Source organism: Chelonia mydas, chromosome 11 (genome assembly GCF_015237465.2).
Source record: "Chelonia mydas isolate rCheMyd1 chromosome 11, rCheMyd1.pri.v2, whole genome shotgun sequence".
Lineage (NCBI taxonomy): Eukaryota > Metazoa > Chordata > Testudines > Cheloniidae > Chelonia > Chelonia mydas.
In genome coordinates, this window is record NC_051251.2 from 58,520,063 (window position 1) to 58,544,543 (window position 24,481).

The 24,481-nt window shown below is 46.0% G+C and overlaps 2 protein-coding genes across 6 annotated transcripts in view; one reads left to right on the forward strand and one right to left on the reverse strand.

Annotated features, from left to right (window-relative positions):
• Positions 1 to 799: 799 nt before the first annotated feature.
• On the forward strand, positions 800 to 15,888 carry LOC102934251 (caspase-8). 4 transcript variants are annotated; one of them, XM_043525678.1, is made up of 9 exons: positions 800 to 1,032; positions 4,546 to 4,928; positions 7,154 to 7,259; positions 7,638 to 7,776; positions 7,876 to 7,926; positions 9,701 to 9,768; positions 12,596 to 12,731; positions 13,691 to 14,192; positions 15,039 to 15,888. In XM_043525678.1, exons 2-9 carry the CDS (start codon positions 4,624 to 4,626, stop codon positions 15,172 to 15,174), a joined length of 1,443 nt encoding a protein of 480 aa, XP_043381613.1. In that variant the 5' UTR covers positions 800 to 1,032; positions 4,546 to 4,623; the 3' UTR covers positions 15,175 to 15,888. The 4 variants fall into 4 exon arrangements, with proteins under 4 accessions (XP_043381613.1, XP_037768406.1, XP_037768407.1 ...); XM_037912478.2 differs by having other exon boundaries at positions 830 to 1,032; positions 7,614 to 7,776; XM_037912479.2 differs by lacking the exon at positions 800 to 1,032 and adding an exon at positions 2,866 to 3,028.
• FLACC1 (flagellum associated containing coiled-coil domains 1) overlaps positions 15,315 to 24,481 on the reverse strand; it is a 28,591-nt gene continuing 19,424 nt past the window's right edge. For both annotated transcript variants that reach the window (XM_043525679.1, XM_007071856.4), the window contains 3 exons: positions 23,497 to 23,586; positions 19,434 to 19,543; positions 15,315 to 16,852 (listed from right to left, as the gene is read on the reverse strand). In XM_043525679.1, coding sequence (XP_043381614.1) covers positions 16,732 to 16,852; positions 19,434 to 19,543; positions 23,497 to 23,586 — 321 coding nt within the window. In that variant the 3' untranslated portion in view covers positions 15,315 to 16,731. The remainder of the gene's footprint in view (positions 16,853 to 19,433; positions 19,544 to 23,496; positions 23,587 to 24,481) is intronic.

Below are 24,481 nucleotides of genomic sequence, written 5' to 3' on the forward strand. Positions count from 1 at the left end.
TTATAAAATAAATCAACTGGAATATATATATATTGTACTTACATTTCAGTATATAGAGCAGTATAAACAAGTCATTGTATGAAATTTTAGTTTGTATTGATTTTGCTAGTGCTCTTTATGTAGCCTGTTGTAAAACTAGGCGAATATCTAGATGAATTGATGTACCCTCTAGAAGACCTCTGCATAGCCCCCGGGGTACATGTATTCTTGGTTGAGAACTACTGTCTTAGACTGTCCCTGACCGGTGTTTTTCCCATCTGTTCTTAAACACTTCCAAAGATGGCAATTCCACAACCTCCCTTGGAAGCCTATTCCAGAGTTTAACTATCCTTACAGTTTTTCCTAATAGCTAATTGGAAATAGCTAATAATAATAATAATAATAGCTAATCTGCTGCAGATTAAACCTTTACTTCGTGTCCTACCTTCAGTGGACTTGTAGAACAACTAATCACAGTCCTCTTTATAACACTCCTTAACATATCTGAAGACTGTTCAGCTCATTCAGACACGAAAAGTTATTGGAAAAAAAGCCACTCCCCTGTGGACTATGCATGTCACTGCTGTTGAGTCAGCAGCTGGCCATAATGGCACCAGCACACATTTAAAACAAGCTGCCAAAACTGTGCACTTTTGAGTGTGCCACAGCCCTAAAACAGATACCACTAAACTGCCCTTGTTTATGATTTTGAAAATATGGTGAAATGGCACACAAGCGTGTTAGGATTTCCGGATGCTGTATCTTTTGGGGGTGGGGGTAGGGAAGGAAATGACACTACAAGGCTCTGGCTCCCCAGTGCCACGCCCCCTTAAAACATACTGCTCAAGCAATGTGGTTACAAGAATAAACATGCATCTTAATGCATAACACTTCCCATCAGCAATCCAGGCGACCAGGAAGTCTTGAGTTAAATTGTGTGTATGCTGCTTGCCTTCACATGAAAAGGTGGCTGAATTACCACTAACTTTAAAAGCAGCCTGGAGAACTGATTGCAGCGAACACCGTGAGGTGGGACAACTTTGTAGTTAAAACGTAAGTACCAAGTATCTCAGGAACTGGCTTTAGGACGGTTGGTATCCTTTCAAAGGTGACTCATGCTGCCTGTGAATGTCATTTTAGTAAGGTACCTCTCTCAGATTGCTCACAAGCAATTTTGTTCTAGCCTAAAAAGCCACACACTGCCAGCTATTTCTGAAATGATATTTGTACTTTTTATTAATCTTAGGGTAATATTTTTTATTAATATTTTAAGCTAAATCATGAGGTCTTTCTCCCAGTTCTCACTAACTCTGGTGAATGCTCATTGACATCAGTGGGAATGTGCATGAATAAGGACTGGACTGATTGCTTGTGTTTCAAGGAACAAAGGACAACTGTATAAAAATAGGAGCAGAATTTATTTTTAAGGGAAAGCAGCATATAATATTCTGCTTGTAGTGCAAAGATCTGAAATACAGAAATTTTACATGTGTAGCAGCAATCTGCTTGGTACTGTACAGACACACAGGATGCCGTACAAACTAAAAATCATCTATTTGTTTATATCCTGCAAAGTATTACTATTATCATCTATTATTTGTGTTACCATGGCCCCTAGGATCCCCTGGTGCTAGGTGCTGTACAATTACAGAAAGAAAAGCTGATCCCTGTCCTAAAGAGCTCACAATCTAATCTTTTTTGGCAACACAGAAGCTTCTATAGTGATATGGGAAATAAGACACTAGGCATCAAATAAGGGGATTTTCCTTTAAGATATGGAATAGATGGTTTCATCAGTAAGGAGTAGGACTCTGATTCAGCAAAGCATTTAAGCCATGTGCTTAACTTTAAGTACATGCTTAAATCTACCCCCAGGACTAACTAAGGAGTTTGATGTTTGGCACATGGAGTCTAATCCATTTCACTGCAGAAGAAAGACATTCATCAAAAGTTGCTGATAAGCACTAGGTACAGTAGGGGTTCTCAAACTGGGGGTTGGGACCCCTTGGGAGGGTCACAAGGTTATTACGGGGGGGGGGGTCACAAGCTGTCAGCCTCCACCCCAAACCTTGCTTTGCCTCCAGCATTTATAATGGTGTTAAATATATTTAAAAGTATTTTTAATTTATAAGGGGCGGGGGCGCACTCAGAGGCTTGTTATGTGAAAGGGGTCACCAGTACAAAAGTTTGAGAGTCACTGGGATACAGCTTGCTGTAAACTGACCTGATATGCAACTCCATTTTAACTGTGTTCTTCAGTGATAAAATGCTTCATTGTTGTTGATTTTCTCAAGCTGAAAAGACATACTTGGCTTCTTTATGGGGGCCTGAAAACCTTGGGCAGTTAAATCCTCCCCACCCCCTTTGTTGTTTTAAATGAGAAATTCAGATATTTTTTAACCCTGTAACTCTGGAAGAGTGGAGGATTATTGGGTTTATAGTCGCTCTTAAATGCCCGAGAAACACTTCCTACGTCTTTGTTAATGCACCAATACTTTTTTATTGAGGAGGGGAAGAAAAAAAAATCACACTATACATTTGCTCAGTGTTTAATTGGTAATGACAGAGGTGCTGGGGCTCAAGCTATAAACTACCAAGCCTAGAGGTGAACGGCCAGGCCGAGCGATGCCAGGGCTCAGCCTTGGCACAAATTAAGCTCTGCAGCGGCGCCACCGCCCCCAGCCAGGCGGGAACTCTGCATTCCCCCTACTGCCAAGGTTAACAAAACACCCAGCGCACAGGGCAGCCCGGGGCAGGGGGTGTGCGGCCAGATGAACCCCGCGCCTCCTTTCAGGCTGCACCCAGCCGCAAGGCCAGCCGCTGGGGCCGCCCCGCTCCCACCGCCCCGCCAGTGTTTCACGTGGGCCCGGGGGCTGAGCCCAGTCACGTCTTTCTCTGCCAACCAAGCCCTGCCCCCCTGCAATGGGCTGGGCTTGGGGTCAAAGGCAGGGCCGCTTCCCTTTTATTTTTTTTTTGGCCTGCCGAGGCTCGGCTGGCAGAACGTCCCCATTTTGCATGGCGGCGCCGCCGGCATGAACGTGTGGGGCGGGTGAGGCGCTGAACCCGCTGCTGAGGGGGGAGATTTTTAGACGGCCGAGGGCGGCGTCTCCGGCGGGTCGGGGCGGGCGTGTGGCGGGGCAGGCGCGGGGCGGGGCAGGCGCGGGGCGGGGGGGCGGTGGAGCCGGCTGGAGCGCGCGCGGGCTGCGCCCCCGCCTGGGCCTGCAGCGGGACAGCGCCCCCCTTGCTCGGGCGGGCCGGGCGCGCGGCTTCCGGGCCCTGCGGGCGGCGCTCCCGGGGCGGGGTATCGTTGTCCGGCGGCCTGGCGAGAGGCTCTTCCAGCTCAGCGCGGCCTAGTGCCCGGAGCCCTGGAGCGGGGGGCGCAGGCTGGTGACCCTGGCGCTGCTGCCGGCTTCTGGGGCAAGGCCCCGTGTCGCCCCCGTGCCTCAGTGTCCCCCGCTGTACAATGGGGATAATGGATCATCCGCCCGCCCCCCCCCCGATGAAGTGCTTTAGAGGCGCCCGAGGGGAAGTGCTGCCTAAGGGCCAGGGCCCATGCTGTCAGGGGACCGGGGGGGGGGGGGGGCGCCTCTTTCAGATTACACCCAGAGGTGGCGTTTCCTGGCCCTCCCCTGCCTTGTCCCCAAAGGAAGTGAAATAGTGCGGGCGGCACCCGCTGGCCAACTTTCTAATGGCCAAAACCCAACACCCTTGCCCCCCTGCCACTCCAACCCCCCCCCCCCAGCCGCTCTTCCCCACCCTCTCGCATTTTCACTCGCTAGGGCAGGGGTTGGAGTGCAAGGGGGGGGGGTGAGGGGCTTCGGAGTGGGGCTGAGGTGTTTGGGGTGCAGGAGGGGCTCTGGGCTAGGGCCCAGGGTGCAGGAGGGGGCTCAGGGCTGGGATTGGGGGTGTGGGAGGGGGTTCAGGATCTGCAAGGACATTTGGGGGAGGTTCCAACCTGCGGCTGGGGGTTGGGGTGCAGGAGAAGGTTTGGCCTGCATGCTCTGGCTGGGTAGCGCTTACCTCGGCAGCTCCCAGTCGGCGGCATAGCTGGGCTAAGGCAGGTTCCCTCTGCCTACCCTGGCTCTGCGCTGCTCCCAGAAGTGGCCAGCATGTCCGGTTCCTAGGCGGAGGCACGGACAGGTGGCTCTGCGCAGTGCCCGTGCCCGCCGATGTTGTCCCCGCAGTTCCTGGCCAGTGGGAGCTGTGGAGTCAGCATGTGGAGCTTCCCTGATCACCCCTGCATCTAGGGGCTGCAGAGACATGCCAGCCGCTTCCGGGAGCTGTGCCGAAGTCAATTGAGATTTATCACTGACTTCAGTGGGTATAGAATGTCAAGCCCTTGAGGGTCCATTTTCTCCAGCAGCCCAAGTATTGGCCATTGCCAGATGCAGGTATTCAACTAAGGTAGATGACCCACTGGTATGCAATCCTAATGCTAGAATGAATAAAGGCATGGCAGATCCAAGGGACGAATTAAAAAAAATATCAATAGGTACAAAGTTTACTATGAGACTGTTTGCAAATTGCTGCCATACCAGATCCATGCAGTTGTTTTCTTATTCACAGTCTAAACAGAGGCCACTTACGACCCTTCTTTCCTTTTATCTACGACTGAAATAACCTTTTGTCAGCTGTCTGAAGAAGATGGACTTCCACAAGCTCCTCTACACCATCAGTGAGGCTCTGGCCACAGAAGACCTGGTGGCTCTGAAGTTTCTAAGCCTTGAACACATCCCACTGCGGAAGCAGGAAGGCATCCGTGATCCTGAGGCCTTATTCCTAGCACTCGAGGAAAAGGGCATGATGGAGGAAGACAATCTGTCCTTCTTAAAGGAGCTGCTGTTCAGGATAAACCGCATAGACCTCCTAACTGATAAACTGAGCTCCAGCAGAGAGGAGATGGAGAGGGAGCTTCAAATTCCAGGGAGGGCAAAGGTATCTCAGTTCAGGTGGGTAGCTCTGTATTGTATTGGTGGGGGATCTAATGCCTTATGAAAAATTAAGTATAAATTATGTTAATGATTTGCACGTGGTTTGTACCTGTGGTTTGTCTATAAGTGCTCTCTGAAGGCCTCAGCCTCTTCCCAACGAAATCAGTGGAAGTTTTGCCATTGATTTTAATGGGAGCCACATTAAGTCTGCAAAACAGTTAAGCAATCCCTTTGCATAATGTGTATAAATAAATTGCTACCTTAATGTGCATGTTAATGTACAGTAAATGTATGTGAGTCTGACACTGATGTAACTTAAACAACTTGCAAATAATAAATGAGAGAGTAAATTGCGCATTCCTTTAAATAGTAGATTGGAAACAGTAATTCATCCCAGGGGAGCGGTGAGATTCTCAGACCCATTAAGTCTGCATTTGCATTGTTCTAGCAGGGCAAAGCAGATTTACATGTGGCATAAGTGACCATCTGAGGATTCTCCTAGAATGGGAGGAAATCCCTGGATGAGCTTGACTTGCGTGCCCTTGTGTCCAGATGCTAGAATGACTGTTGGTGACAGTCAGAATATAGAGCAGCCCTGAGGCTGCTCTACTTTATATTAGGGGCCAGGCCGTCACAAATTGGCACTAGGACCAAGAGCTGCAAAAGCGGTAAAAATCTTTGCACTATTGCCTTCTCAGCTCTGCCATGTTTTACTCAGGATCTGGCTGCAGCTGTTTATTTAAATTGGAGGATTACATAGTATTAGTGCTCAGACTAGAGAGCATCCTATTTTCAGAAAACCAAACTCCTGGTCTGGATAAGTGACATTAAACACTTTAGGGCCCAATTCTGTACAATGTTTCAATTGGAGTTGTGGGTGTGTCTGGCCTGAGCCTGAAAATGAAAACCAGCATCTTTGTTTCCTAATTAAACAAATTCCTCTTCTCAGCAGGCTGGAATTTAAGGAGAGTGCACTTGGCTAATATAAATGGCTCTCCTTGATATGGAGCATGGGGAGTAACTGCTGTAAGGTGGGATTTACAAGGACACTGAGGCAGGAGTCCTGTATTCATTGTCTGTCTAGTTAGGACAGTTCAGTACACCCCTGATTCAAGAGCCGGTTGGGTTAGATTAGCTGCTTGCTCCTAAGAGAAGGGTATCATGCGCAGAATATACAGCAGCTGTCTGCCTCCCATACTGATATTAGACTGCATTTCAGACTACCTTTTCAGACAGTGAAAAGCACCATTCCTTAAAGGCCCCCACATGACTTCTGCCCAGCTCTGGTTTTGAGTTTGCCATCCATCCTTATTGCTCATTGACTGAGCGGAGGCTGCTGTACGGTAGTCCCTGGGTGCGGTCTGAGATAACCTGCACACAATGCAAATCCATCCTTCTTTCCATTCCCTTTCCTCTCACCAATGTGTGTGCTTCTGTCCTGAGACTTCAGTAAAGGCGGATGCCCTCCTCTACCAGTATCTGCCTTTAACGTTGCCTGTCAGTAGTTCAGTGGCATCCTGTAAAGCTGTTTAACGATCCCAGATGTTTAGAGATCCATACTTGTTTTTGGTGCATCTGCAAGTTACATTGTCTCTGCAGTGCTGCAGGACAAACTTTGGATTTTGTTCTATGAATTCGATTAAAATACATGCATACACACACCTCACAGCTCAAATGTGAATGGTCCCAGTTTGAGGTTTTTCAGCCCCATTGAGGGTCTTGATGCTGGCTGTAAGATAGACCTGGAACAAAGCATCTCTGGGGGCTTTCACCTGCCAGTATAAATATGACTGCTGTAAACTGATCTGCTATGTCTCAGTGTATTTATCATAGACTATAGCAGGTTAGGAACTTGGGGAGTTACTGGTAAGTGATGAAAACTGAGAAAAAGCATTGACTAATAACTGAACTGTAAAAGCCATCAGCCCATATTGGGTTTTAGTTGGGCAGCTCAACTTAGTTTTTAAAAACTAACTCATTTTGGCTGCATAAAAAGAACCATGTTTGAATTCTATGTTGTCCTGGGACCAAGTGAAGTTAAAAAAAATCAATTTCCTTTGTGTTAACATTTGTGTCTGTGTGGAAAAAACACAATTTTGTGTGTGTGTATATCATACAATTTTCACATTTTGTGCCATGTATGCTTCAAGTGAGCTCTCAGTAGTTTGCCAGCACAATATTAAATTAAGCTAGGATACCAACTCCTTCATACTGAGCGAAGCAACTCCCTGTTTTCCCACCAGGTACCTGCTCTTCCAGCTCTCAGAAAACATAACAACAGATGAGTTGAAATCTTTGAAGTTTCTTCTGATGAAAGAGCTTCCAAAGTGCAAGCTGGACAATGAGATAGTAAGAATTGTTTCATTGCTTTTAGCGGATCCAGAAGTTGTTTAAGGTGTAGTGGGAGACCAGGACTTCTTCGGGAATGGCCACCCTACGTTTCCAAATCTTAACACCACTTCCCTTACCCCCACCTCCAGTAAGGAATATTTCTAGCTAAGGACTAGATAGCTTATTTGCTTCATTATTATTACTCATATTTATTACTGCAGTGTCCAGACTGCGGACCTATTGTGCTAGATACTGTATAAACAAAGTAAGTAGTAGACAGTTCTCTGCCCTGAAGAGCTTATAATCTATATAGATAAGATAGAGATAGTAGACTGGAGAATGTGGAGGGAAAGTAAATTCTATCTCTAACAGGAAATTGACTTTCTAATTGCCCAGACACTGATCAATGTTTTCATTGAGATGGAGAAGAAGGGACTACTGGCAGAAGAAAACCTAGAAACCCTCAAGACTATTTGTGAGAAAATTGACAAAAGCCTTCTGAAGAAAATTGAAGAGTATGAATCAGAGCGAAATGGTAAAAATGGCCTTTTCCACATCAGTTACTTTTGAATTGACACATCAGTTTAATGTGCTAAGCATCTATAGCTAAACAATGGATTTCTTTCGTATGCAGTGGAAATGTACATCACAGAAGGACATGGAGGCCAAACAGGAGTCTCTGAAGGTAACTGACACAGATTAGCTTCCAAAGAGATACCATTTAGAACTTTCTTAATGCATTTTCACCTCTTTTTCCCACATCCATCACATTCTTTTTAATCCATCTACTTGTCTTGTCTCACCTTTATATATAGTGAGCTCTATTTACACCTCTACTCCAATATAACATGACCCGATATAACACGAATTCGGATATAACGCGGATATAACGCTCGGGGGGGCGGGGCTGCGCGCTCTGGTGGATCAAAGCAAGTTCAATATAAAGTGGTTTCACCTATAACGCAGTAAGATTTTTTTGCTCCTGAGGACAGTGTTATATCAGGGTAGAGGTGTATTTGACCATGTCTAACCAAACGCACTGTTTTAAAGCCCCTTATTTTTCATAGTTACTCTAGTGAGATTTAAAAAAAAAAAAAAAGCTCTTTATTGCAATGAATAGACAAGGAGTATCAGAGATGCCTACTGTCTCTAGCAGGTATTTTATTTTACGTGCAGGCTGTAGTCCTGCCTCAGGCCCAATGAACATAGATCCATGTGCTGTCTCATTGACTTCACTAAGATGCTGCACAGTTGCAGGGACTGTATATGATCAGATACTGATGCAGGCTCTGGGCCCCAAGGAGTGCAAGGAAAGAAATGATCTATTTAATACCAGTGTATCTTGTTAAGGACTCTAAGAAGTCTTTACCTCCCCAGCCAACTATGTGGCCTAGTGGATAGAGCACTGTACTGGGACTTGAGTGATCTCTGTTCTAATACCAGCTCTGCCTGTGGCCTGCTGTTTGACCTTGGGCAACTCTGTAAAGTGGGGGATAATGATAATGATCTCCTTTTAAAAAAGTATTTTGTGATCTATAGCTGAAGAACACTAGCTGCCAGGGAGATATTATTTTTCACTCTATACATTTTTTTGGTGGTGGCACACTGAAACTTCCAAAATCCATTCCTGGAGGCAGGGAGATTTTAATATTTCATACATCAACAAACTTGGGCAAGTGGGCTGATATCATAGAGGTAAACTGGTGTTTGCCAGAAAGGGAGGGGGTACTATGGATACAGTAGTCAGGATCTGTGCAGAAAGGCCATGTGATTTTAAAGCTACTCACTTACAAGCACTTTAAAAGTGCTTTCACCATTATGCACCAAAATAGGAAAGGACTCGGGAGCCATTCTTGAGGCATGGTGAAAGCACTTACAAGTTTAAAGCCACTCACTTACAAGTTTGTAAGTGATTTCAGCCATTCTTGAGGCATAGAAAATTCATGCTTTATCTGTACAGTATTTGGCTTTTGTCAGTACAGTAGATAGGGCAGTTGAAATTCCTATTGGACAAATAGCTTTACCAGTTCAGTATTTGGCTTGTCAGCACAGTTGTGAGAGTGGATGAAAAACCAATTAGATAAAAAGCTATTATCCTAGCAGCGTACCTTGATATACAAGAAGCAAAGCGTTAGGGGCCTGCTCCTGCTCCCAGTGAATTCATTGAGCAGTTTTGTATTTTTTTTTCCCCCCAGTTGGCACAGGATCAATTCCTGTGTCATTTTACTCCAGTTCAGCTACTCTGAAACAACACTTTTTGCAACCCCCACACACCTTACTGAAGCCAGGGGATAGCATTTACTCATTGTACTTGCATTGCTGCTAACGGCCATTAAACACGTGTCTCAAGAGCAGACTAGTGGACCTTTTAAAGTAACAATTTCCCAGCTTTCCCAGATGATAAAATATTGTGCTTTACCTAGTTCTATGCCTCATTGTCTCTTTCTGGATTATTTTAGTCCAGGACAGCCTTTGGCCATCTCAGACTGCATCGGATTCTCCAGGCATCCATGGAGAAATCCAGCAGGTAAATCAGGATTAAAAGTTACTTTATGGGATCTGGCTGTATGTGGGATATTGTTGTGTTGGGCAGATGGTGGGCAGTGAGAGTATCAAGCAGCAGACAGATCTGTCTGTTTATGAAAACAAAACCCTACAAGCTTGTGGCAACAGAGGGTAGCCTTTCAATGATTGGCATGAGCTGGAAATTTTGATGTGAGTTTTGTTTGGTCTGTGCAGAGAGGCTGTCTATGAGGTGGAAACATGTCACTTATGGGATATTTGTTCTTCTTAAGCCATGTCAGTTGGGGCACAGGCAGAATGTGGCACAGTTATTAAGCTTCAGCATCTGTTATTAGAAAGTCTTTTGTTTCACGGGGTAGCTAGAAGGGGCCCATTTCTTGAACAGAGGATAGGGCAGAGTGAGTTAACACTGATAAGCAGTGCCAGAGAGCTGAGTGGCTCTGTGCTAGGGTTGGATGGTTGGGTTTTTCTTTTAAACAAAGATGAATATTTTGATCTGCGGCTGTCCTGCTAGATGCTAAATATCTCATCCTGACCCCCAGCCCATTTGATGCTTCCAAATATTGCCATTCATTATAAGAACAGAATGCTAGAGTTTTGCAGTGATGGCAGCTCCATAAGGCCTTGTTTCTCTACTTCACTATCAGCCTCTCCAGGCACCATACAGGAGCTGCTCTTGCACTGGTGTCTCTCCTCATTTGTTACTCACGGGTGACCTTACCTGTGGAGGTGGTGCATTGTTGTTGCTGGAGGCTCCAGGACTGGTCTCCGTCCTTCAGCTCAGGGCGCCAGTCTCAGGTGGAACATGGTGGTGGATCAGTTTCTCCTGTCAATTTTATTTTATTTAAAAAAAATTGTTTTCATTTTTGTGCAGTTGTAACTTCTAATCTTCCTCCTCCTCTGCCCCTGGATCTAGTGAACGGCAGTGTGGTGGTTTCAGCCACCTTGCCTCCCTCCTGGAGTCCTCTGCCCCTGATCTGGCAGGGCAAAGCTGTCCTATAAACACCCAGTTTTAAATCTAAGCAGTGGCCCTCTCTCTGAAAAAGCATTTGCAGGCTCTACAGCAGGGGGGGTATGCCCTGCCCGGTCCCACCCATCTGACCCTTGCGCTGCTAGGGCCCAGGCCCCACCCTGCCCTCAGGAGGCACAACTCCAATGCAGAAATGTTCGGTGAGGCGCTTCTGCGGGAGAGTATAAGAACAAGGAGGAAGCTATTGGGCCGGTGCCAGGGGTAATCCCTGCAACAGAGCTGGGCTGGAAGGGGAAAAAACCCTGAGAGGATCCAGTCCCTGCCAGGTGTGTGGGGGCTCCTACACAGCTCCCCTTCCTCTGGCTGTGAATTGGGGGATTCTCAACCTTAATCGTATCATGGGTATTTTTAGTAAAAGTCAGGGACAAGTTGCAGGGAATAAAAAATTCACAGAAGCCCAGGACCTGTCCCTGACGCTTACCAGAAATACCCTGAGGAGATGGGGAGGCAAAGAGCTTTGCTGGGGCTTGCAACGGGGTGTCCAAAGCTGAAGGGTGGCACCTCAGCCTAGCCCTGGAGCCTCCAGAAATAACACTGGATCACCCCCAAATGCCATAGGCAGGGGCATGAGCTTTGAGTAATGAATGAGGAGAGAAGCTGCTAACAGAGAAAAAAATTCAGGTAATAAAATTTCTCCTTTAGCTGTAAACCCTGCAGTTCCACTTCTGGACAGCAGAGGGCACTAACACTCCCTTCTGCTCTTGGCCAAATAGCCCTGTCTCTGCCTGTCCCCCTGCTGGGGGTCCCTGGCCGAGGCAGGAAGGCTTAGGAGTACTGGGGGAAAGGGAGAGCATAGGTGTGAGAGTGAAGATCACGAGACACAGCCGTGTGAGGGGAGCAGGAAGGGGTTGGGCTGCATGTAGAACAGGGGGTGAACGTTGTCAGGAGGTGGCCATGGAAGGTGCTGGAGGCAGAATTAAGGCAGAGGGGGATGTAATGCAGTAGAGTGGGGAAGGGCCTGGATGCTGGAGCAGAAGGGAGCTGTGTGATGGGGGAGAGTCAGGGGCATGCAGGATATGATTGAGGAGAAGGAGTATCGGGAGTGGCTCTAATGGGGGAAGATACTAAGGGATGGTGGGGAGAGATCCAAGGGTGAGATCTCACAGGAGGTGGGGAGAGAATCTAGGAGAATGTGGATGGCAGGAGACTGAATTGGACAGAGAGAGTGGGAGCAAGGAGCAAGGTGGGGGAGAGATTTATAGGGTGGAAAAAATTAAATGTAAAGTGGAGAAGAGCAGAGTCAGGGAAAGGCTGAGGGGAGGGAAATGGGCAGGTACAAGCAAAAGCAATCAGACTGAAAAACAAGGGAGACAATGGTCAGGATGAAGAATGGGTGTGAAGTGAGCAGTGAGGGAATGTTTGGAGGAGTAACTGAGGGGGATGGTGAGGCCTGTACATCAGACAGCGGGGAAGGAGCGGTTTGTGTGAGGATAAGGATAGGTGAGATGGAGCAAGAACGTGAGGAGAGAAGGTGGTGGTTGAGGTTGGCGGAAGAGAGACCCCCCCAATGCCCCTAAGTTATGACACTTGCAGCCATGGTGACTAAGTAGCTGATGGAGCATCCTGGCCTCAGCACACCCCCTACACCAAGGAGGGAAGCAGGTGGCACAGAGCCTGCAACAAGAGACGCTGGTGTAGGCAGAATCGTTGGCTCCCCATTAGTGCAGCTCTTCAGCTGCTGTGCACTGGAACTGGGCATTAGGCTGAACCCATTCAACGTGCAGCAGGAGTATATGAAACGTGAATGACTGGTTGCTGCAATGCAGGTTGTGGGTTGTTGTTCATCTGTTTTCCCGAACAGCTTGACATGTACAAAATGAGCAGCCAGCCCCGTGGAATCTGCCTGATCCTGAACAATCATGACTTTACAAAAGCAAGATCAGAGGTGCCTAAACTTCAAAACATAAAAGACCGGAACGGAACAGATGCCGATGCAGGTACAGCAAGGACTAGAAAAATTCAGATACAGTTTGCATATCTATAAACTCCAGGGAAATTGGAGTAATATGAGAGAGGGGAAGAGGTCTGGCCTACTGTATGAAATTTATTTAACTAGTTATCACAGCATTCACTGTCAAACTGAGATGGGATATATCAGGTGGGGTTCCACAGTGGTCTGTCCTGGATCTAGTACTATTTAATATTTTCATTAACAAGTTGGATGATGGAATAGAGAGTACTACTGTAAAATCTGTGGCTGACACCAAGCTAGGAGGGGTTGCCAGCACTTTGGAGGACAGGATTAGAATTCACAATGATCTTGATAAAATGTAGAATTGTTTTAGAATCAGTAAGATGAAATTCAATAATGTCAAGTGCACTTACGAAGGCAAAATCCAATGCCTAAATACAAAATGGGGAATAATTGGCTAGGCAGCCGTAATATAGAAGGAGATCTGGGGATTATACTGCATCACAAATTTAATGAGTCAACAATGTGATGCTATTGGGGAAAAAAAGCAAATGTCATTCTGGGATGTATTAGCAGGAAGGTTGTAGATAAGACATAGGAGGTGATTGTTCTGTTCTGGTAGGGTTTCAGCTGGAGCACTGTGTCCAGTTCTGGGCACCACACTTCAAGAAAGATGTTATTTGCAAATTTTGTAAGTATGCTCTCTCCTGTATCATGCAAGTTGTTAATGAAAATATTGACAATATTAGATCACTGCTGTTCAGGCCCTTAGATCCTTCTTTTCCTCTCTCCTGCTCATTGCTGTGGTAGCTGAGATAAATTCCCAGTCTGAAAACATAAGTAATTGGGGTGGGGAGGTGGAATTAAATGTATAAGGGTGGGGGAAAAAAGCATGAGCCTAATTCTCTTTAGTGACTGATTAATTTATTTAGTAAAAGTTACAAAATGTCTCCCCCCCCATTGCCCCTTCTGTTTACTTTCCAGCGGCTTTGAAAAAGGTCTTTACCAAACTTCACTTTGAGATAGCAGAGCACAAAAACCTCACTGCACAGGAAATCCGTCACACAGTGCACTTGTACAGGAGCATGGACCACCAGGACCGGGACTGCTTTGTTTGCTGCATCCTCTCCCATGGTGATAAAGGCATCGTATTTGGTACTGATGGGCAGGAAACATCTATCCAGGAACTAACCACTTCTTTTACTGGCATGAACTGCCCCTCACTTGCTGGAAAACCAAAAGTGTTCTTCATTCAGGCCTGCCAAGGGGACACATTCCAGAAAGGGGTACATATAGAAACAGATTCTACAGAGCTGGATTCTTCTGTAGAGGCAGATGCAAGATTTCAGCTGGAGTGCATTCCAGATGAGGCAGACTTCCTGCTTGGAATGGCCACCATGAAGGATTTTGTGTCCTACAGAAGCACAACCCAGGGCACTTGGTATATACAATCACTGTGCGAGCACTTGGAGAAGAGCTGTCCACGGTTAGTACAACTTATTTCAATCTCCTATAGCTACAGCTATCTTATTCATAAAAGCTTTAACACTGATTTGTGTATGTACATACATTTTGTCACCTCTTCATTCTTAGCTTTACACCTTGTCTGTACAAAATTGCACCTGTTGAATTTAAGCTGTGATTTAGTTAAATAGCTCTGCAGATACCCTTACCTACATCAGTTTTTAAACTGACAAATTAAACCAGTGCTAGCTTCTTGTGTAGACAAGGCTTTATACAAGTGGTGCAATTAGTGGGGTGCTTGGGTGTTCTCTGCACACATCTGCCTCACCTGGAGTGATTGTAGGCAGATATCCCACAACCCTCATTGATACAGGTGTTGTGTAAATCTGAGGATGAAGCAGTGACACACATGTAGAATATAAAATCCTATTACAACTGATCTGTAATTACGGTCTCCTATATAAGGGAGTTGCATCCCATTCAGGTATCTGTGAATATCTGTATGGAGGTGGGGATAGGAGCATGTTCCTACACATCCATGTATTTGTACACACAGATCTCGCTCTGTATAAAATAATAGAGAGAATCTAACGCACACACTGCTCCTACATACATAGAAAGAGAAAGACCTGAATAGGGTCCAACTCACTTTTTTAGAAGACAGCAATTACAGATCAGGCACTGTAAGTTGTTCAGTGTAGCATAATAAAGGTAAATCCATTATTTGGTCGTTACACAGAGCGAGCACTGCTGGCTTTGATATGGGATAATGTAGTAGCATCTTTAAGCAATCAAAAGGTGTTAGTGGACAGCAGGTAAGGTGAACCCCTTTGCTGTTGCTAATGCTGAGATTCTCATTTTTTGGCAGAGGAGAGGATATTCTCTCGATCCTGACAGCCGTAAACCGGGAGGTGAGCAGGAAGAATGACAGGCTGAACCAAGGGAAGCAGATGCCACAGCCCAGTTTCACACTCAGGAAAAAACTCATCTTCCCCATCAATTGAACAGGGAACTGTAGTCACCCTAACTTGAAATCTGCTATGGGAAAGTCTGCGTCAGTTCTGGGCTTTTGTTTGTTACAAAATTACAGCTTTCAGTATGTGCTCTCAGGGTGGGAACAAACATACCTTTTTTTGAAATGTAGCTTTCCAGAGAGCAGGCTATTTCATTAGAAGTGTTCACTTTTTGTAGTCTGCCAGAATTGTGAGTACAGCCAGGTTGCTGGACAGCTCAATGCTCTCACCAGTGCCTGTAGATCAGTGTTTCTCAGTGACCGGTCCGTGGACCAGCACCAGTCCCTGATATCTCCCTGACGCAGTTTAGGAAGGGAGGCGGCCAGTCCCTGGTATCAGAAAGGTTGAGAAACACTGCTGTAGATGATAGCAGGTATTAATGTAGAGGCACTTTTTCAAATGATGTATTTTTCAGGGAGAACTATCTACCAAATTTGGAAAACAAGATACTGACTAACTTAGAATCAAGTTTAGGGTTGTGCACACGTGTAGTTTATGATCAGCTTGTACAAAAGTAAAAAGTAAGTTTCAGAAAATTTTCTCTCCCTGAAAATAATTATACAAATTTTAGTCCAACAGGATAGATTGAAGAAAAAAATTGAAAGTATATGGCAAGGGCTTACACCAGAAGTGCCTTTTCAAAGCACTGATGGTGAGGCAGGTTAATAGTAACTTCTTTTTTTAATAAAGTGTCCATTAGACTTATTCAGCTTCTGTTCTCAATAAATCTAACTCTCCGCTTCCACACACTGCTCTCCAGTAGAGCCAGTCAGACAGTGGCAGCAAGAGCCTCTGTTATCCATCTTTCAGAGCGTCTGCTTTTAGCAGCTTAAGAATTAAGTCAGTTGTGAAGGTGCAACCCTATGGAAGCCTGAAGTGGTTGGGCAGCCAGGGGACAAAAATTTACTTACCTCACTGGTTTTCAAATCCTACTTCTAGTACCAGAGCACAGAAGAATGCCAAATAGACACAATCACCACACTCACTTCTTGCAACACCTCCCTTGGTAGACGGGACTCCAAGCGCTGCTGGGCTTATGAGCTTTGATGCTATTACAAGGTAAAGACTGGTTGCCAGTGATAGCAAAGTTAGCTGTCCATTCCATACAGCCTCAGCCAAGTGTAGGAAGGACTCTGACTAGAAGTCTGACTGCCTGGGAGGAGCAGCATCCCTATTTACAATAGTTATATGCTACTATAGTAATGATTAGCAAGAGGGATAAAAACATTAGCCTCTGAGCACCCATTCATCTACACCACACCAGCCTGTCCTGGTAAGAGCGAGCTTGAGCAGAGGTAGGAGTCAGCTGAGCATCATAGTGCAGCACACATACTTGGGGCCAGCATCCATCGCTCTCTCTCGAAACAAAGCAAAATGGAAATGACAGGACAAAAATAGGACACCTTGAATATGATTGATTGATTTGGAAGAGTGAGGGACTGCAGATTTGGCATTGCCTACAGAAATGGAAAATAAACTTGAACATATTGCTACATTTGGATTTACCATCATCAGCAAGTTTCCCTTAGTAACAAGGTCACATTCCCATTAGAGCAATACTGATAACTGACTCTTTTGCCGGACTCTTTCGCTGGACTCTTTCATTATATGACTCTTTCGCCGGACTCTTTCATTATATGCTTCTTCACTCTTTGTGATCAGTTTGCGTCTGTGGGAATAGGAAGGGGAAGTGTTACAAAAGGGATAGTAGAGTATCTACTCACATCTGCCTCTGTTACGTAGCCTTTTATTTTACTGAAAGTGAATTTTTTAATGTGGTGTTACACCACCATGGGTTCTGCTCTGGTGGCTAGAGCTTCAAGCTTAACAGAGTGAAAATCAGCTCTGCTGCTTGCTTCAGATTTAGAGTCTCTAGGAACACAAAGACCAAGGGTAGTGACCACATACATTCACAAGTACACGGTCTAGTCTGTGTTACCAGTTTTATTAAAGTTACAGTTAAAGTTATGATTACTCAAGCATATAGAAATTCTGTATAGATATACACAAGTTACAAATATAGTTTTACTCACATCCTTAACAATAGTGTTAGGATCTGATTGATCATCAGTAGAGGGATGGTTCCCGCTGGAGTTTCCCATAGCGAGCTCAATTTTCCCATTCTGGGCACCCTCTTTTATAATGTGATTCTGTCTATAACTCATTAGCATTTACGCACATTGTGCACCCTGCAGTTAGGGCATCTGTTAGAAAAATGTAACTACTGACTATCTTGTAAGCAAAAAATTACTCTATTAATTTTTTGCAAGTATCACCCATTGGTACATCTTTTCCCATAATCTTATGGCATCAGGTTATTCTTTGGTCACTTATATTAGCATTTCTTAACTCTGTTGCCTAGTATGGCTAAGCTAAAAATTTACAGGCCTCAGCCTGTAGGCCTTGGGTTTCAGCCCTACTTAGATACCGAATACACGATTATCCTTTCCACATACTGATGAGTCTCATACTTCTATAATCCTACATTTTAACTCTATTTAGCTTACAGTGATTAAATATGACACACGTTAATCATAACATCAATGAATAAACTAAAGCATTGGCTACAGTTACTACACAGGCTACAGAATTTAAAGCCTGCCAGATAAGCAGGTGCAACTCCATTGACTTCAGCAGACTCAGTTATGATCAGTTTACTAATAGATCTGGGGACAAACACTCACACAATAGGAAGCATGCTCAGCTCCCACACAGCCTCCACACGTGGTTTTCCTTTCCGAGACACAAGCGGAAGCTCTATTTCCATTGTAACTTAAGTCCTGATCTTTAGTAAACAATACATTAACATGCTTAAATCTTGGCCCAGCGGCACATTCATCTTGGTTATTGTGGAACTTGAGTGCCATGTTCCACAGTAAGCAATGAGAATGATCATTGATGAGTTAAAATGAAGCCACCAAACCGAACAGTGGAAGGCCAGCAATTCACAGCATCCTCTCCCTTTATCAATTCTAGTAAACTGGGACAGTGGTAGCGTCAAGAAGGGAACAGAGATTTAATGACCAAGAATGGAAAACAATTCCTCCCCTCCTTCCAAAAGAGAGAGACATTTTTTTTCTATGTTAACACCATCTTATCTATTAGAACGAAAAAATGTGTTTTAAACGCTCTAACCTTGTCATCTCCATTTGTTTTTTCTTTACACTTCATTCACCTTAGTGAAACCAGACTGGTTAGTTTCACTTCCTGCGCCTCCTATGCTGTAGGTGATCATTATTTTAAAGGACTGGGATACTTCTGATAGGGTTTGCATAATGATGTCACATGAAAAAAGTGCACTCTTAAAAATGTGACTGGCATTGCTACTGCCAGCCTCTGCCTCACTGATATGCATATTGCTTGGAGGGGAGGATTTTTCCAGTACCTCTGTGTCAGAATGGGTTTATTATGAAACACCGAACAAGTATAATTAACATTCTCTCTGTTGAGAGCTCAGATGCGTAGAAACTGTTCTTTTCCTCAAACACATTACCAAGAACAGACTGCCCTGCAGAAACCGAGCACATTCTGCTCCATAATCTTGTGTCTTAAACATTTTGTTGTTATAAATAAACCAAATATTTGATTGATTAAATAAAAACTGGGACATTTTCAGGTGTCCTGAATGAAGTTCCTGTGACACCACGACATTATCTAAAAAAATATTTGAGCTAGTCCTCGTGAAACTGGGACAGTCAGTCACCTCCTTTAGGCTGCTACAAGGCTACAGGGTTGCAGATGTAATGCTGCACAGAGAGAGGACAATGTGGACTAAATTGTCACTCACTGTCCTCACAGAATGGGCTGTCTATCCATATGGCTCAGCTACTGAGCTGGCCTGCCTTGAAGGTCCTAGAGACCCATGACAGGGGGAAATAAAGGCAGCCCTACTCACTAAAATGAAGAAGACAGAAGCTGAATTGCATGCAGCTGTCCTGATTGCAAAGCCCATGTTCTGGAAGCTGACAGGCTGTCTAAGCTTCTTGTGGGGCTTTTCTAAGGCACCAAAGTTTGAGCAGGGGGAATGCATATATCATCTGGGCAGTGCAGCTCTGCTGAAACTGCTTGGCAGATGGCACTTGCATGAGAATGTTTGGATATAAAATCAGCTGTTACTGCGAATGAAAGAACTGACAAAGCCTCATAGTGTAAGAAAGAATGATTAAAAAGCGTGAACTAGTAAATGCTCACATAGGTGGGTGCTGCTAGTTGAAGCTATCTGGGCTGAAATATGTAGAATTCGTTCCTACCTCAGAATGGCATTTTCATCCGTCAAGGAAGTGATATTGAGCTGGTGTTTTAATTCAACTGCCGAGATTTTCTGTTGAATGTTTTTCTCCAGTTCCATCAGGTTGCTTTTCTGGGGGGAAAAGGAGTACCAGGTAGTAATTCACTTGCTGTACCCAGGCAGAATCAGTCGTTTTACACAATGGCAGGACACAAGACAGCAGGGATGATGAGAAACACAGAAATCCGTCTGGACCGGTCTAAGCAGGCAAAGACCTTCCACTCCACGCTTCCTCAAAATCAATTGTTCTGCTATAGGAACAGCCCAAGCTCGATGTGAGAATGGTCAAATGCTGCCAGGTTTGAAGTAGCCCAAGGTCTATCCTGGGTTCGACAGCACAAGCAGGTCTGAAAGGTGGGCCATGGTGGTGCAGCATCAGAGCGCAATAGGAAGACTCATTACTGACAGGGAGTGGGATCCCAGGTAGCCAGTCACAAGAGGCTGACATGCCAACACGGTATATTCAGTCACATTTGCTTCTATAGTGAACACCACAGTAATCTCTCTACAAACAGAATGCCACTGGTTAGTGTTCTTGTAGCAGGATGTACCCTACTTATACCTAACCAGAGAGCAATAATCAGAGCATCACTACAGATAAGAGTCTGTTAGCATATCCGTGTACAGCTACTCCGCACTGGTTATACAGAAAATCCATCACAAACACAGAGCGGGGAAGGGAATCCCCTCATCTTTCTCAGACATATAACTGAACGGGTCATGCAGCCAACTGGCATTTGTATTGTAACAAATCCTTGGTCCTCTTGTAATTTCATTGGCAGTATGGTGTCTAGAAACTTCTTGGCAACTGTGATGATGGAACTCAGCTCCTCTTCCATCAAAAGCATAGGCCCCTACCGGGTGAGCTGCAGAAGTAGTCAGCCAGCTATTACTTGTGTATAGGACATACAACAGAACAGTTCCCCGGGTCATTTGTTATAATATTAGTGCAAATTCTGTTCTGTGCACCGAGAGGACAACCCCCCGCTCCAAAGTCTGAATCCAGCAGCAGATATTAATAACGTCAAAGAAATGCACAGAAACAATCCACCAGAAGATTGGCTTTAGAAGTCCAAAAACAGCCCACCTTTTCCGACATGGCCACTAATTCTGGATGTCTCGATTTGTGAGGGGTCAAAGTGAGATTCTAGAAGTTGCACCCAACACACACATCCCCCTTCCTCCTCAGCACAGGGGAAAATCTTGCACACTGTGTGACAGGCCTCATTTTGCCGTGGAATTCCCAACCAGTGTCAAAAAGGATTCCTTCAGAACAGAGAAACTCCAGGGCCTGGGGTTCACTGGCCTATACACTCCTGCCTCTGCACGCAGCCTGCAAATATCTCGATGACACTCATTAACTCCCCAAACAGGTTCCCCTCCCATAACACCTCCTGCTGGATCCCCTATACCAGGCTCCTAATTCGTGACTCTCCACATGGATCCTACCGAAAGTCTGTCTCAACACCATCCTGTGCCTCACCCAACACCCTCCTTAACTCCTGCCCCCAACCATGCATCCCCTTCTCCTCCAGACCCCAACACTATTCGCCTTAGCGCTTATTGAGAAAAAAGGAAATTGGCCGACAACAAGGTTTGGATGGTAACAGTTGAAGTATGTAAGTGCTTGTCTAAAAGCTATGGATCAGTACACACTTCAATAACCTCACCCCAATCACTGTAAGGTGTGGATCTTCCCACCAAAGTTTAACTGTACAGTTCTGACCCCAACCTTAACAAACCACTCATGAGCACATAGCCATGTGCTGGAATGCTGTTTGTGCAACACCTAAACAACCTTACATTTGCTCCTCCTCCAATAAACCAAAATTCAGAGACAACCTTATCCAGACTCAAGAAACTGCTTCTAGCACAACAAAGTGCAATTCTGCTCTGAAAAGTGAATGGAGATGATAAACGAGGGAAGCAAGGGCATTGTTACAATAATTCCCAGACCAAAGGTGCTCATTTTAAAAGGTAAAATACAGCAGGTAGCAGCGTCAAAAGTAACTAAAAGTGACCTATGAGCCTAAATCCCCTTTTCAAAAGAGATGTAGGTACTTGGGAGCCCAAGTCTCATTGAAACTCAGTGATGTGTAGGCTCCTTAGTACCTAAACTGGTTTGGCAAATGGTACCCATGTTTTAACTGCCAGCCCTGCAAACACCCCCTTGACCAGAGAGACTACTTTCAAGTAAAATCAGGGCCCCTGTGACACCTAAGCAAAGTGACGGCCATCAGTCTATGCTCTCAGTGACACCTGACTATCTCTATTGTCGTCAAGTGGATTGCACAGCTGCTAATATTTAAAAGGAGTTAAGAAGTCTGAAGGGAACCCAGCTCTCTCCCTCAGAGCTGTGTTGGTTCCACAGTATTTACAGGATGAAAAAGCAGTAACGCTATTACTAAAGTCAGCAGATTTGACTGAGCAGCAGAGAGCAGATCTGGGGAGGAGGAAGGTGTCATTGTTACATGGGTTCTTTTCAAAGCAAAACTGCATTTTAAGGGCTTGATTTAAATGCATACGGTCAAAGGAATTCAGGGTAAGTCTGAAAACCTGTTTCTTCACCCTGCCCTTTGTATGCCAATATTTCAGATGTCTGCAAACCTCAACTGATCTTTAGATATTGTCTGTGCTACAATACACGTGAGCCATGTGGTTCTATCCTCACTTGGACTGTCCTGGTACTTAGGTCAGAGCTGTATCAGGATTTCAGTGGGCTAAGTACAGAATCATCCTGTTCTCCCTACAGGGGAGCAAGATGCTCTAGTTACAGTGCCATCCAGCTCAGCACAGAGACAGAAAACCCTGCAGCGAAACTTGCCATAGCATTGCTCACCACAGCATATGCCCCTCCTACTCCTTAGCCATCTGTTATTGTCCTCTTTTAATTCTGGAAGCTAACCGTCACCTCCAAGCGTAGATTGACTGTATTCCAAGAACAGACAGCGTGCTACAAGCAGAGATCACAGCCAACCCCTCATCCCCACCTATCCGCACCAGTGCAGGAATATTCCCAACCTCACACACACCCCTCTCCGGGTGACCAACTGCCATCAAGACACTAGCTGCTGGCACATGGTCCAGGTCAGGAGCAAATTCCCAGGTCAGGATACTGGCATTGTTCAGTAGATGGAACTGTACAGTTAAGTGTGAGATGCACTGTCAATAATCTCCCTTTCTTAGCAGCCAAAGTACAGCCTGCCTTTGGAGGGACGGGAAGGGAAGAAGAAAGATATTTTATGCTACATGTCAACCACATTTGGAAGCCGGAGAACAGCGGCAGCACTTGGTATCCAAGGAGCCCCATGTACCATAAAGAAGGGAATGTAGCTGTTCAAGAGAGCCCACAGGAATGAACAGGAGACCCGTTTTCCGTACTCATAAATAAGGCTACGATTTAGTCACAGAGGTCGCGAAATCCGTGACTTCCAGTGACCTCCATGACTTCAGTCTGCGGTGGTCAGGGTCTGCAGGGTCCCCCGCCTTCAGCAAGGGCAGGCAGCTGCGGGGTACCCTGGGCACCTCTGGCAGCCCCGGAGCTCCCAGCCGCCCTGGGCGCCTCTGGCAGCCCCCAAACCCCCACCGGCAGAGGACCCCCGAGTCTCTGGCCGCTGGTGGCAGCGGAGGACCCCCAAGTTCCCGGTTGCCGGTGGCATGGAACCCCTGCAGCTCCCAGCCTGCCGCCAACGGGGGTACCCCGCAGCTCCTGGCCAACATGGGAAGCTGGGGTACCCCGCAGCTCCCGGCCTCCATGGGCAGTAGGGGATCCCCAGAGCTGCAGGTGCCAGGGGTACCCCTACAGCCCCCAGTTGCTGCAGGCAGCTCCTAGCCCCTGCGCAGCTGCCCCGCTGCAGGTGGTGTGGGGACCTTCAGATCCCCATTTTGTCAGGTATATTTTTAGTAAAAGTCACAGATTCCGTGAATTTTTCTTTTTTGCCCACAACCTGTCAGTGACTTTTACTAAAAATATCCATGACAAAATCTTAGCCTTACCCATAATGACCTCACACACGCTCTCCCACCTCTTTCTGAAGCTCCCCGTGAGTGTTCTGCATCGTTGCGGTGAGAGCCTGGAGAATTTGGTCCTTCTCCTTCAAATCGGCTTCCAGAGACTTGATTGGATAAAACACAGACACATTCACTTGGATAAAATGGGCTCCTCTCTCTCTAGCCCAATGTACTCTTCAGCCCCCATCAGCCTCTCCCAGTCATTGCTAGCCCTCCCCAATACCTGTGTCACTGTCTGCACCACATGTGGGAGAGACTTGGCCTGAACAGAAGCACAGACGTGCCATTGCCCTGGTTTTCACGATGCTTTTATAAGCTGGATTCATTCCTATTGGTAGGGGCCAACTAGTTACCCACACTGTCCTTGTACTTAATTGGGATAGATGAGAGACAAGCACAAACTCTCCACATATGGATCTGGCTTACCTAGAGGCCTCTCAAGATAATCTGCCACCTTAGGCAAAACTTCAGTGTTCCACACCCCTCCTACTCCTTAGAACTTTCTGATGGTTAGGTGGTTATGGGAGAAGGGCAGGGGCCAGCACCAGCTCGCAGCGCCACTCACTCAGGCTTAGCCCAACCACCCCTCCATCATGGGGGGGAGGGGAAAAGGGAGTGCAGCTGGGCCAAATGTGAGTGAGTGGCACTGCAACCAAGCAGCTGGGGTTGTTACACTGCTCAGGTTTGGCCAGGCCACCCCGTTGCCCTAGGCAGAATCTGTGGGCCTAGGGAGCTGTCCAGTTTGCCCGCAGCTAGAGCAGTCCCTAGATTTACCCCTTCACACACAATGGTGCAAGGGCTACAAGTTATAGAGCAGCCGCGTGTGAAGTGGGAGCCGCTCCTAGAGGAGAGCAGACATAACCACTCCCCCATTGAGGGGATGTGTCTACACTTGGAGCGGTGGGTGTGATTCGAGGAGTCATACTCACACGAGATCAATCGGAGATAGCACACTAAAACAGAGTGTAGCTGTGTGGGGATGGGCTAACCACCCTGAGG